Source organism: Gallinula chloropus (genome assembly GCF_964237585.1).
Source record: "Gallinula chloropus genome assembly, chromosome: 29".
In the NCBI taxonomy this organism is placed as follows: domain Eukaryota; kingdom Metazoa; phylum Chordata; class Aves; order Gruiformes; family Rallidae; genus Gallinula; species Gallinula chloropus.
Genome location: NC_140114.1, coordinates 1,332,929 through 1,345,396, shown reverse-complemented (window position 1 = coordinate 1,345,396; position 12,468 = coordinate 1,332,929). Strand labels below are relative to the sequence as shown.

General features: G+C 57.2%; 1 protein-coding gene across 1 annotated transcript in view; it reads right to left on the bottom strand.

Moving 5' to 3' along the window:
- Positions 1-12,468, bottom strand: part of INTS3 (integrator complex subunit 3) — a 43,563-nt gene that overhangs the window by 25,453 nt on the left and 5,642 nt on the right. The window contains exons 4-6 of the mRNA XM_084276936.1: positions 6,731-6,844; positions 5,676-5,760; positions 3,468-3,534 (exon numbers count right to left, since the gene is read on the bottom strand). Of these exons, the coding sequence (XP_084133062.1) occupies positions 3,468-3,534; positions 5,676-5,760; positions 6,731-6,844 (266 nt within the window). The remainder of the gene's footprint in view (positions 1-3,467; positions 3,535-5,675; positions 5,761-6,730; positions 6,845-12,468) is intronic.

Below are 12,468 nucleotides of genomic sequence, written 5' to 3'. Positions count from 1 at the left end.
CTCTTTACTGGTCTCCATAGCCAGAGCAGCATCAAGCAAGAGACAACACACCAGGGGAAGCTACAAAGGACCTTCCCATGGGATCAGGCTCTGAATGTTCTCCACACACACCCACGTGAGAGGGGTTTTCACGCTGGACCACCAGTGCCAAGTGGATTGATTCAGGGAAACTGGTGGGATTGGGAGCAGCAGGTCACACTGGGAAGCTGTTAAGGAGACACAGCAGCTCTCAAGCCCTGTGCCAGGCTGAGCAGCAGCTCCCACAGCAGTGGGGGAAGAGGAGGAGCTGTTCCCTACCCTGGCTTGACCGGCTAACGGCGCGTGGGGCAGGATAAGAGCAGACATCACTACCAGGGAGCTGGAAGCACCAAATGGCAAAATCTGGGGGGAAAACCAGAGATTAAATCCCAGGGGGATTTGGGAGAGGGCAGATGTGGCTGTGTAGAGAGGGTCTGTGGTGGGAGAGACATCACAGCCCCACCATGGGCACGGCTGGGATCCGGTACCGCCGGGAGAGCGGCGCTCGGTCCCCAGCGCCTGTCTGCGGGGCGTGCCGAGTTCTCAGCCTCCCTTATCTAAGCTGGACAATAAATAATCCCTGTCTCTAAAAAGGGACCTTGTCAGCTCAGTTATTTGCAGCAGATGCCAAGAAGGGTCCGGGCTGGCTCAGTGATTGATGGCTGGTGGCATCCCCTGGCTTGGAGAGCTGTAAATCAGGAGCCCTGTGGAAGCGTCACCGCTGCGTGCGGCAGCTGCAGCACCACGGCCACCTGAAGAGACACCGACCCTGCAGCCTTAAACCATCGTGGAGGAGAGAGCCTGGGGTGGAGAGACAAAGTGTTTCCCTTCCCAGAGTCTTCTCCCAGGGTCTAGAGAGGGTTAATGAGGTGGGTGGGCTGTGACCTGGCAGCCCAGGGTGCTGAGCTGAGGTTCCAGTAGGGAGGATGCTGGAATAATTAAGGCTGGGATCCCAGGGTGGGGGGGTGCTGGGGGGGGTCAGCAGCTCCCCCCTTTCCCACTGAGGGCTGTGTGGAAAAGGAAAACACTGTTGAAGCTGGTGAGGGGGGGGCTAAAAGCCACCCCCAGCCACAGGACTCATCGATCCGACAGAAAACATTCCGAGGAAGCATCCGACTCGTGTGGCAATTAGCAGCACGATGCTTAATTAGCAGCACGATGCTAAACGAACCTTCTAACCCAGACCAGCATTGAGCCACAGCAGAGCTGCCTCCTCTGTGAGATGGGCAGAGCTGCCTCCTCTGTGAGATGGGCAGAGCTGGAGAAGCAGCGTTGCCATTAGCTGGTGTTAATTAAACTGAGCTCTGAGCTCAGCGTGGCACCTTCACACGTGTGGCTTTAATTAAAGCTCTGGCTTGATCCCTAATCAAAGCCCATAAATCCCAGCAAGGAGCTGGGGGGGTCTCCCCTGGGCTCGGTTCCAAACCTCTGCTCTCCTCTCCTGCTGGGTTTCTGCTATGGTAGGAATTGCTGCCACCCCAGTATTACCTTCAGGAGGGGCTGAGCCTTTTCCTCTCACAGCTGCTCCTCTGACAGACTCCTTGGGGTGACAGAGCTCAGCTCGATCACCCAGACCAACCCCCTGTGATCCAGAGCAGGATCCCTTTGAGCATCCAGGATCACGGGGCTGGAATGTCTCCAGAGATGGATGGAGACTCCCCGACCTCTCTGGGCAGCCTGGCCCAGGGCTCTGCCACCCTCCCAGCAAAGAAGTTCCTCCTCAGGGTTCAGTGGAACTTCCTCTGCTCCAGTTTGTGCCTCTTGTCCTGTCCCTGGGCACTACTGAACACAGACTGACCCATCCTCCTGAGCCCACCCCTCAAGGGTTCATCATTGAGAAGATCCCCCTCAGTCTTCTCTTCAACAGCCCCAAGTCCCTCAGCATCTCTGCACCAGAGAGGTGTTCTGGTCTCCTCAGCATCTCCACAGCCCTTTGCTGTCCCCTCTCCAGTAGCTCCCTGTCCTTCCTGACCCAGGAAGCCCAGCACCTCTCACAGTATTGCCAATGGGGATTGAAATCCAGTTGAAAACCAGAAGAGTCAAGTTTAATGAGTGTCCCCTACAGAGAGAGGCTGAGGGAGCTGGGCTGGGGCAGCCTGGAGAAGAGAAGGCTGTGGGGGGACCTCACTGCAGCCCCCCAGTCCCTGAAGGGACCCCAGGAACAGGAGGGGAATCAGCTTGTTAAAGGGTGGATAATGGCAGGACAAGGGGGATGGGGTGAAGCTGGAGGAGGGAAGGGGGAGAGGAGAGATTGGGGGGAAGTTCTGTGCAGAGAGAGTGGTGAGGGGCTGGAAGGGGCTGCCCAGAGAGGGGGTGGGTGCCCCGTCCCTGGGGGTGTCCAAGGCCAGGTTGGCTGGGGCCCTGGGCAACCTTGTGTATCTCCAGGCCTGGAGGTTGGTGTCCCTGCCTGTGGCAGTGGGTTGGAGCTCTGGGACCCTTGGGGTCCCTCCCAGCCCAGCCCAGTCTGGGATTAACAAAAGACAGCGAAGAACCCAAGGTCAGCCAAGCCCAGAGGGTCCCTCCTTCCCGGGCACAGTGGGGCACTAGATGGCACTCACAGCAACACACACCCAACAGAGCCATTCCTGGAATAAAAAAACTCCCCAGCATTGTTTGTCCTGGCCAAATAAAAGCTTTAACAACTTGATTGTTAAGCAGAGTAAGAAGTGATTTCAGAGGAACCGCTGTGGTTACAGCCAGCGCCGGGGTATTAAAAATAAGGACTCAGTTTGGAATTCTGCTTATCATCAATTAGCTGCTCTTGTGCCAACAAAGGACAATGCTGAGCCCACAGGACAATACTTCCCAGATGGCCTGTCCACAAGAAATTAAAGTTGCAGCTGAACCAGGAGCTGTTTAAACACAGGAAGTTTTTTTGGGTAATTAAGTGCGTCCTCCTCCTCCAAGAGGAACACCTCCCCCACAGCTCAGAGGCTCAGGAAGAAAATATTCCTGGGATGCTGCTGCTGTGGAGCCAGGGGTGCTTCTCAGCCCTGCTGAGAGATTGGGGTGCCATCCCATGGTGAGGAGAGGGTGGGGTGAGTGTCTGCTGGGTGCTGCTGGTTTGGGAACGGCCGCACAGGGTGGGGCAGAGCTTAATGCTGAGGTGACACGTGGTCCCCCCTCTTCAAACCCTGCACAGGAGGTTTGCTAAGGGTGGGATTTCAGGACACAGCCTGCTGCAAGAGGGTTCTGAGGGTTTGGGATTCAAGCCACAGCTTGCAAATATCCTTGGTGACACAGTAAGGGAATGCAGAAGGTGTTCTGAGCAGGAAAACCCATCACCACACAGGCTGTCAGGGCACAACCCAACCCCACCAGCCCAAAAGCTGCCTCTCCTGAGGGGAGCAGGGCAACCACCCCCCTTCCCAGGCAGGACAGGAGCACCCTCTCCCTTGCTTCTCCTCAGACTGAAGCAGCCTTGGCCAGCACCTCCCAACCAGCCATACCTTTGCTCTGTCAGGATCTCCAGGACGTTCTCAGCCAGCCAGATGTTCTTTGCTGTCACATCACCTCCTGAAAGAGAAAAGCCACTCAGGTCAGTGGGAATGGTTCTGTTGCCAAGCAAACCACTGATCACTTCAATCCCAGTGTTCCCAGTAAGGAGTCAAGGAGTTTGGACCCTGCCTGAAGCACACACTCCTGGCCTGGTCCTGCTCTGCCTGCCAGGCCATCCCTAGATACAGCGTGTTTCTAGGTGCAGGTGCCTTTCTGATGGGGAATCAAGGGGTTTTTGGGACAAGAGATGGTATTTCCTTCCAGAAAGCAAAGGAGGAGCCAGAAAGGGATGAGATTTGGAAGGTGGCAAAGAGAAAAAGCTTCCAGTTGCTGAGCCAACGAAAGGGAAACAGTGTCTGTGAGGAATGGGGGTTTGGAACTCTCTGATCATAGAATCCCAGGCTGGGCTGGGTTGGGAGGGACCCCAAGGGTCACAGAGAACCAACCCCCTGCCACAGGCAGGGACACCAACCTCCAGGCCTGGAGCTACACAAGGCTGCCCAGGGCCCCAGCCAACCTGGCCCTGAACACCCCCAGGGATGGGGCACCCATCCCCTCTCTGGGCAGCCCCTTCCAGCCCCTCACCACTCTCTCTGGACAGAACTTCCCCCCAATCTCTCCTCTCACCCTTCCCTCCTCCAGCTTCACTCCAGCCCCTTGTCCTGCCATTATCCACCCTTTAACAAGCTGATTCCCCTCCTGTTCCTCTGCTCCCTTCAGGGACTGGGGGGCTGCAGTGAGGTCCCCCCACAGCCTTCTCTTCTCCAGGCTGACCCAGCCCAGCTCCCTCAGCCTCTATCCATAAGGGAGCTGCTCCAGCCCCCTGAGCATCCCTGTGGCTCCTCTGACCCCTCTCCAACAGCCCCACATCTTCCTTGTGTTGGGCCCCAGCTCTGGACACAGGACTCCAGCTGGGGAGGGCAGAGCAGAGAGGGACAATCCCCTCCCTGTCCCTGCTGCCACCCCTCTGCTGATGGAGCCCAGGATCCCATCGCCCTTCCCAGCTGCCAGAGCCACTGCTGCTCATGTTAACTCGGGGTCCCTTCCATCCCAGACCATTCTATGAGTCAATGAATGTCCAAGCTCTCAAATAAAGGCCAAGCCCTCAGCACGAGGCTTCAGCAGGGAGCTGGAGCCTTCAGCTGACGGGGGTGGGAGCAGAGCGGGACTCCTGCTCACAGGGGCACCACCAAACCCCCAAAACAATGGATTCCTAACAATGAAAGCATCATAAGAACGATGAGAAGTGAGACAGTGGCATCTTTCCAGAACAGAAGGGGCCCTGAACGGGGAGGTGCAACCAAGGGGAAACAAGGGATGCCTTCACCAGAGCTTTTAAAACCCTTCTGTGTTTACACTGGGACAGCAGCCCCAGGGGCGGCTTGGCTTGCGCTCAGCGCTGCGTCTCCTCCCTTCTCCATTCTTCCTCCCCTTTAAAAGAGCAGACATGGCAGTTTCCAGCCCAGGCTGCCCAGCCCCCTGGCCCAGGAGTGGACAATAAAAGCCCAAAGTCAGGTTTTTTTCTGGTGGGGATGTTCATTCTTCCTTCGTGGACGTCAGGAGGGAACACGGAAGAGGCGCCGTTCCTGTGGAGCCGGAAAGGCGTGTGGATGTGTGCAGGGCTGGGGGGTGCTGACACCAAGGCCTTGGGGTTGGGAAGGGGGGGGAAACATGCTCCAGGCTATGGCACAGGCTGCACCAGCTCCCTGGAGCAGCCCCTGGCTTCGTGTGGGGTGGAACAGCCTGTTGTATGTCTGAGGAGTTAAAGAGGAGCCGCGCGCACGGCTCCCGGTGTCCCAGAGGGATTAAGGATGATCCCAGTGCTCTCAGGGTGAGAGCTGGAGGTGACAGGAGCCAACGTGCTTCCTGGCTGTTCCAGTGTTTGGCAGAAGCCTCCTGGCTCTCTCTGCATTCACCTTTGTGTAGAGGCTGCTGGGAGCAAGGGGCTCCTGAAGCTTTATCCACCTCCCTATCCCCCCTGGAGGGATTTCCTCACCAGACAGGTTGGGGCAGGCTTGGTGCTGGGTATGGGGAAGCCTGTGTGGACCTGCCTGTGTGGCAGCACAGGCTGTGACACCATGTGACAGCCCTGGTACGGTGCTGGCAGCACCCAGCCTGCCCAAGAGGAGCAGCCACCTGACTGCTGTGGCACCACTCACCTGCGATCTGCTTCATGAAGGTCATGCAGACGCCGTCGGCGCCCAGCACCCCGCTCTTCACCAGCTCCCGCAGCAGCCACACCAGCTGGGAGGAGGGAGAGATCAGCACAGCTCCTGCCACAGCCTCCCCCACACCTCCTCACAGAGGCACAGCGTTGGAAAAGCCCTTTAAGCTCCTCAGGTCCAACCATTCCCATCCTGTGCTGAACCAGCTCCCCAAGCACCTCATCTCCCCTCTGTTAAACACCCCCAGGGAAGGGGACTCAGCCCCTCCCTGGGCAGCCTGTGCCACAGCCCCACAACTCTGCCAGGGAAGAACTTTCCCCTCCCAGCTGCTCTGCCCCTGCCCTGGGGCAGCTTGAGCCCATTGCCCCTTGTCCCATCTCCTGTCCCCTGGCTGCAGAGACCATCGCCCACCTCTCTGCACCCTCCTGGCAGGGCAGGGGAGTTGGGGAGAAGGTCTCCCCTCAGCCTCCTCTTCTCCAGGCTCAACACCCCCAGCTCCCTCAGCTGCTCCTCAGAGGATTTGCCCTCCAGCCCCTTCCCCAGCCTGGTTGCCCTTCTCTGCACTCGCTCCAGGACCTCAATGTCCTTCTGATGCTGAGGAGCCCAGAACTGGACCCAGCACTCGAGGTGCAGCCTCCCCAGTGCCCAGTCCAGGGGCACAATCCCCTCCCCAGCCCTACTGGCCACCCTATTCCTGACACAAGCCAGGCTGCCCTTGGCTTTCCTGGCCCCTGGGCACACTGCTGGCTCCTGTTCATCCTGCACCCACCCAGCACCCCCAGGTCCTTCTCTCCTGACAGCTCTCCAGCCAGTCTCCCCCAGCCTGGAGCTGCTGGGGTGGTTGTGTCCCATGAGCAGCACTCTGCACTTGGCCCTGTTCAACCTCATCCCACTGGGCTCAATTTGCCACCACGTTTCCCTTCCCAGCCCCCAGCATGGAGCAAAGAGGCTCCACCAGTGCTGACTGCCCCTTCCAAGCTCTCCACGTTCCACTCATCCTCTGGTTGGTGTGAAAGGAGCAATTTTAGGGGAGAAAACCCTCTCCTCACCTGGGTCCGACAGGTATCCTGCAGCTTCAAGTACTTCTCCATGAGAATATGGTTGATCTTGTTGAGAACAATGTTCATGCCATCTCTGCTCACCAGTGCCAAGTCCCTGTAGCACTGTGGTGGAGGAGAAGAGCAGGAGATGATTACAGATGAGAAAATGTAGGGTGGGTTTATCAAACCTGACCAGATAACAGCAATAAGTGACTCTCAGGGACAGAGCATCAAGGCAGGGGGACTCCTGTGGGGTGACCTGGATCTCCCAGGGAGAGACATCCACCCTCTGAGGATGTTGGAAATCAACAGGTGGGTCCAAAAGATTGTCTCACTCCTGAGTGGACACTGTTGGGGTGTCCCTGTGCCCTCACCCCATCCTTCCCTGCACCCTGCCACAGCTCTGGAGACACCAAGGCTGGAGAGAAGAGATGGACAATGACCCTTCAGCAAGGATTGAGTAATAAAGTCATAACCAGGTGGCTTCAGGCCCCCCACTGCTCTGATCTCCCTGGCACCAGTGACAACAGGAACCACTCTGCAGATGCCCACAGGCCCACTGATGCTGGTTCAACACAGCTGACATGGGAATGGGGGTGGATGGTCCCTGTGCCACCCACTTCCTGCTCATGCAACACTTCTGAGATCAGGCAGAGCTTGATTTGGAGATGGCTTGACCCCAAAGTGGTTGTTTTGGGACAGAAATCCAGGCAAGCTGCCTGAGATCCAAACCAGTGGGTTCGTGGGGATGCTCTATGGGCCAGGTTGGATGGGGCTCTGGGCAACCTTGTGTAGCTCCAGGCCTGGAGGTTGGTGTCCCTGCCTGTGGCAGGGGGGTTGGAGCTCTGGGACCCTTGGGGTGCCTCCCAACCCAGACCAGTCTGGGATTCTATGATTCTATGGGAAGAGGGAACCATCTATGGGAAGAGGGAACCATAGTAGGGCAAAGGAAGGACTCAGGAAGGACTCTTCTGCCACCAGCAGCCAGACAAAACACTGGCCAGAGAGCAAAGGTGCCAGTTATCCCTTCCCCTCCGGTCAGGACAGCAGGGGGTGGAGGGTGATTAGGAAGTCATTTGCTAAGTGGTTCTGCATGAATGTTAATTCATGCCAGTAAATGTCATGATATTCCAGAGAGCAGGGGTCTGGTGGCTGCATCCTCCTTTGGGGAGTTAATGAGGCCTCAAAAGATCTCTTTAATTAGACTCCCTGTGCTCAGGCTTTTTCTCCCTCCCTTTGTCACACAGCACGGAGAAGAAGAATAAATATTAAAGAAAAAAGGCACAAACAAACAAAAAAAACCCCCCAATCCAAGAGGTGTAGACTCTGTGGGGCCTCTAATTGCTTTTGAAATGCCAAATTAATACCCACAAAGCAGAGCCAGACTCAAAGTCTCCACACAGAAGAGGAGTACCTGGCCAGGAACACACCACAGCTCCCTGCAGCATCCAGCACCCAGGGGGACAGAGCTGGTCCAGCACCCAGGGGGACAGAGCTGGTCCAGCACCCAGGGGGACAGAGCTGGTCCAGCATCCCGGGGGGACAGAGCTGGTCCAGCATCCCGGGGGGACAGAGCTGGTCCAGCACCCAGGGGGACAGAGCTGGTCCAGCACCCAGGGGGACAGAGCTGGTCCAGCACCCAGGGGGACAGAGCTGGTCCAGCACCCAGGGGGGACAGAGCTGGTCCAGCACCCAGGGGGGACAGAGCTGGTCCAGCACCCAGGGGGGACAGAGCTGGTCCAGCACCCAGGGGGACAGAGCTGGTCCAGCACCCAGGGGGACAGAGCTGGTCCTGCACCCAGGGGGACAGAGCTGGTCCAGCACCCAGGGGGACAGAGCTGGTCCAGCATCCCAGGGGGGACAGAGCTGGTCCTGCACCCAGGGGGACAGAGCTGGTCCAGCACCCAGGGGGACAGAGCTGGTCCAGCACCCAGGGGGGACAGAGCTGGTCCAGCACCCTGGGGGGACAGAGCTGGTCCAGCACCCAGGGGGGACAGAGCTGGTCCAGCACCCTGGGGGGACAGAGCTGGTCCAGCACCCTGGGGGGACAGAGCTGGTCCAGCATCCTGGGCGGGGGGGACGGACAGAGCTGGTCCAGCATCCCAGGGGGGACAGAGCTGGTCCAGCATCCCAGGGGGGACAGAGCTGGTCCAGCATCCCAGGGGGGACAGAGCTGGTCCAGCATCCCAGGGGGGACAGAGCTGGTCCAGCACACAGGACACCACTTCCCCTTGGGTCTGCTCCAGCCTTGGATGAAGATTTAGGTAATTTTGGCCAACACCAGCATTGTCAGGGCTCACACCCTGCCTGGATCTTACCTCCCACACTCAGTGGTAGGACTGTGACCCCAGGACTGTGACCCCAGATTGCCATCACCCCCCCAGCACATCCCTCCCCCAGACAGGTGCATTTCTGCACCCTCAGGAGCAGCAATGAGATGAACATCTTTCACCTCAGCAGCTTTCCTTGGGGCTCTGTAGCTTCCACACTCCAAAATTCCTGCTTTTTTATGGGTGAACACACCCAGGTTTTGGTTTTCCACCACATGTGTGTGAGATGCACCATCCACATCTCCACTTAAAGCCACAAAGTGATGCAGCTCTGACAGTGTGGATGAATTCCCAACCAGCCAGGCTGACTCTGGCAGCACCCTGAGGAGCAAGACTGGAACTGAGGAGCAAGGCTTGGAGCTAAACTCCAAGGGCTTTACTTCTGGTTGAGTATTTAACTCCTGGTAGGAAGGACACCGTAATCCTATCACCTCATGAGGTTTGGCAGCTCTTCACCTTGCTCACCATGCTATTTCCACAAATCCCATAAGGAAACCAGATCCCAAACTGCACCTACAATGGGGCTGAGCCTCAGCCCAAAGTACAACTGGCCAGAGGAGAACAAATCCCACTTTATCAGGGCAGCTTAGATGGGTCAGACTGGACTAACTGGCCTCCAGCTCAAGGATGGAAGCAATAATCCAAAGGAAAGTGCTTGGAAGCAATAATCTAAAGGAAAGTGCTGGGAGCAGAAGGATCTCCAGGGCTCCACCAGCTAAGGGGGTGGGGAGAAAACCTGGATTTCTTGATTATTGCCAAGGCTACGGAGAATCCATCGTCTCCTCTCTGCTCTTGGAGCCACCACTCACACAGGCAGCTTAATTAACAGGAAGGGACAGATGATAAATGGTCCTTTTAAATGAAGAGGATGAAAAAAAAAAAGAAAAGGAGAAAAGAAAACAGCCCTGGAGTGGAGGAGAAAGGCTTCCTCCTGCTCAGCACCAGGGCAGAGGAGGCACACAGGGGACAGAGGCTGGGGGAGGTGTCAGGGAGGGCTCTGTGCACTCTGATCCCAGAGCAGAGTGTTAATTAAAGTGAGGGGTGGCAGGTGGAGGAGGGAGATCTCAGGGCTGGGCTGGTGGCACTTGGATGTCTGGAGGAGGTCAAGAGTCCCTCCTCACAGCTGGGTGAGTTTTCTGAGCTCATCTTGCTTGGGCAGAGTCAGGACAGCAACGCTGGGGGGGGAGACCTGGGTTCTCCTGCTGAGAGAGAGGAAAGCTGGGCCACCCTTGGGTTAATGGGTCAGGGAGGGTATGGGGCAGCTCAACCCCCCCCAAAAAAAGGGGGGTGAGCTTTTCTTTGGGTGGTGAAGCTGGAGGGGTCAGAGCTGGATGACTTCCACACCAGCCACACCGGGTGAGATGCTCTGTCACACGTCCTCACCCACGGCCAGGGGTGGGAACGGCTGGTGGGGTCTGGCTGGGCTCAGCATCCTGGACCCATGGGCTCCCCACAGAGCTCTGGGTGACCACCTCAGAGCTGTCTCAAGAGTCTCACAAGACGCCTGAGCAGTCAGGCAAGCACTAACCCCTCTTTGTAGGCAGGGAGAGAAGGCAAGGAGCCTGGGAGAACATCACTGACGGCTTCCTGCCCCCGCTGGCTGCACACAGGGCAGGTGGCAGCACCAGATGACATCAGAGCCCAGCAGATCCAATTACTCCCTGAGCAAAGTAACGTGCTCCAAAGAGCAGATCTGACAGAGCAGGAGGACCAGCCACCCCTAATTACCATGGCCATGAGCAGCAACTCAGACCCCCAGTCTGCCACCCCGCAGACGGCGTCGGGGTCTGGCAGCAGCTGGGAGCAAGGGAGATGGGTGCCCTCAGCCCCATCACTCCCCTGTCCCAGAGGGAACCGCAGAGGGGGATGCACTGGGCAGGTTTATCCTGGCTGGACTCTGAATCCTGGCTGGATTCAGCCTCTCCAGGTTTACAAACCCTGTGCTCAGCGAACGAGGCAGGATTGGTGAAGGAGAGAAGGTGCCACCACTGCAAGCAGGGCTGGGAGAAGCATGTTCTGCTTTTGAGAGGTGATTTCTGGGCTGTACAGTTGGGTTGACAGGGATCCAGCAATGCCAAGGCAGCTGTGAGCACAGGGAGCTTAGAGAGATGGGTTAGCACAGGACAGGAGGGGTTGGACTCGATCACAGGATCCCCAGGTTGGAAAAGCCCTTTAAGCTCCTCAGGTCCAACCGTTCCCATCCTGTGCTGAACCAGCTCCCTGAGCACCTCATCTCCCCTCTGTTAAACACCCCCAGGGAAGGGGACTCAGCCCCTCCCTGGGCAGCCTGTGCCACAGCCCCACAACTCTGCCAGGGAAGAACTTTCCCCTCCCATCTGCTCTGACCCTGCCCTGGGGCAGCTTGAGCCCATTGCCCCTTGTCCCATCTCCTGTCCCCTGGCTGAAGAGACCATCGCCCACCTCTCTGCACCCTCCTGGCAGGGCAGGGGAGGTGGGGAGAAGGTCTCCCCTCAGCCTCCTCTTCTCCAGGCTGAACACCCCCAGCTCCCTCAGCTGCTCCTCAGAGGATTTGCCCTCCAGCCCCTTCCCCAGCCTGGTTGCCCTTCTCTGCACTCGCTCCAGGACCTCAATGTCCTTCTGATGCTGAGGAGCCCAGAACTGGACCCAGCACTGGAGCTGCAGCCTCCCCAGTGCCCAGTCCAGGGGCACAATCCCCTCCCCAACCCTACTGGTCACCCTATTCCTGACACAAGCCAGGCTGCCCTTGGCTTTCCTGCCTGAACTTTAAAGGTCTTTTCCAAGCTGGTGAGTCTGAGCTAGCACAGGGTCTGTCTCTTTGGTGGAGAAAGCTCTGCCCTTCAGCAGTGATTAAATCAAGAGAGAATATTGCATGAGTCACCTTCAGGCCAGCACAGCCCTGGGATTTACAGAGCAGCCCTGATGGCACGCCACTCAGCCACGCCTGCTGCAGACCCCAGCAGCTCCAAGAGCTTCAACCCTTCACCCAAACCCATCCAAACACGGACCCCTCTCCCTGGGGCACCTCTCACCCCACACAGCCCTTCTGACAGTGCCTCTGGTTTTCCCCAGAGCTGCTACAAACCAACCTGGCTTCTAAAATAAAGGCTTATTCACAACTCCCTCCCCAAGCACCTCCAGTTTGTAGCAACACCATCAAATCCACATCCAAGCACTTTGGATAACAAACCCTTCATCTTCCTGGAGGGAAAATGGACCCCAATTTAAAGAGGAAAAAAAAATGATAAAACCAGTTTGCAGAGGTGTTAAAAAGAGTTATTTTAAAAATTAAATCCAGGCTGGGAAATTATAATAGAGGCACAAAGTGCTAGAAAGCAATTTGCTCTGGGAATTGAACACGTTCCTCCTCTGGAGCTGAGGTGATTGTTTCTCTTCAGCATCTGGTTTCCAGGAGGTAAAACCAATCTGGGCCTCTAA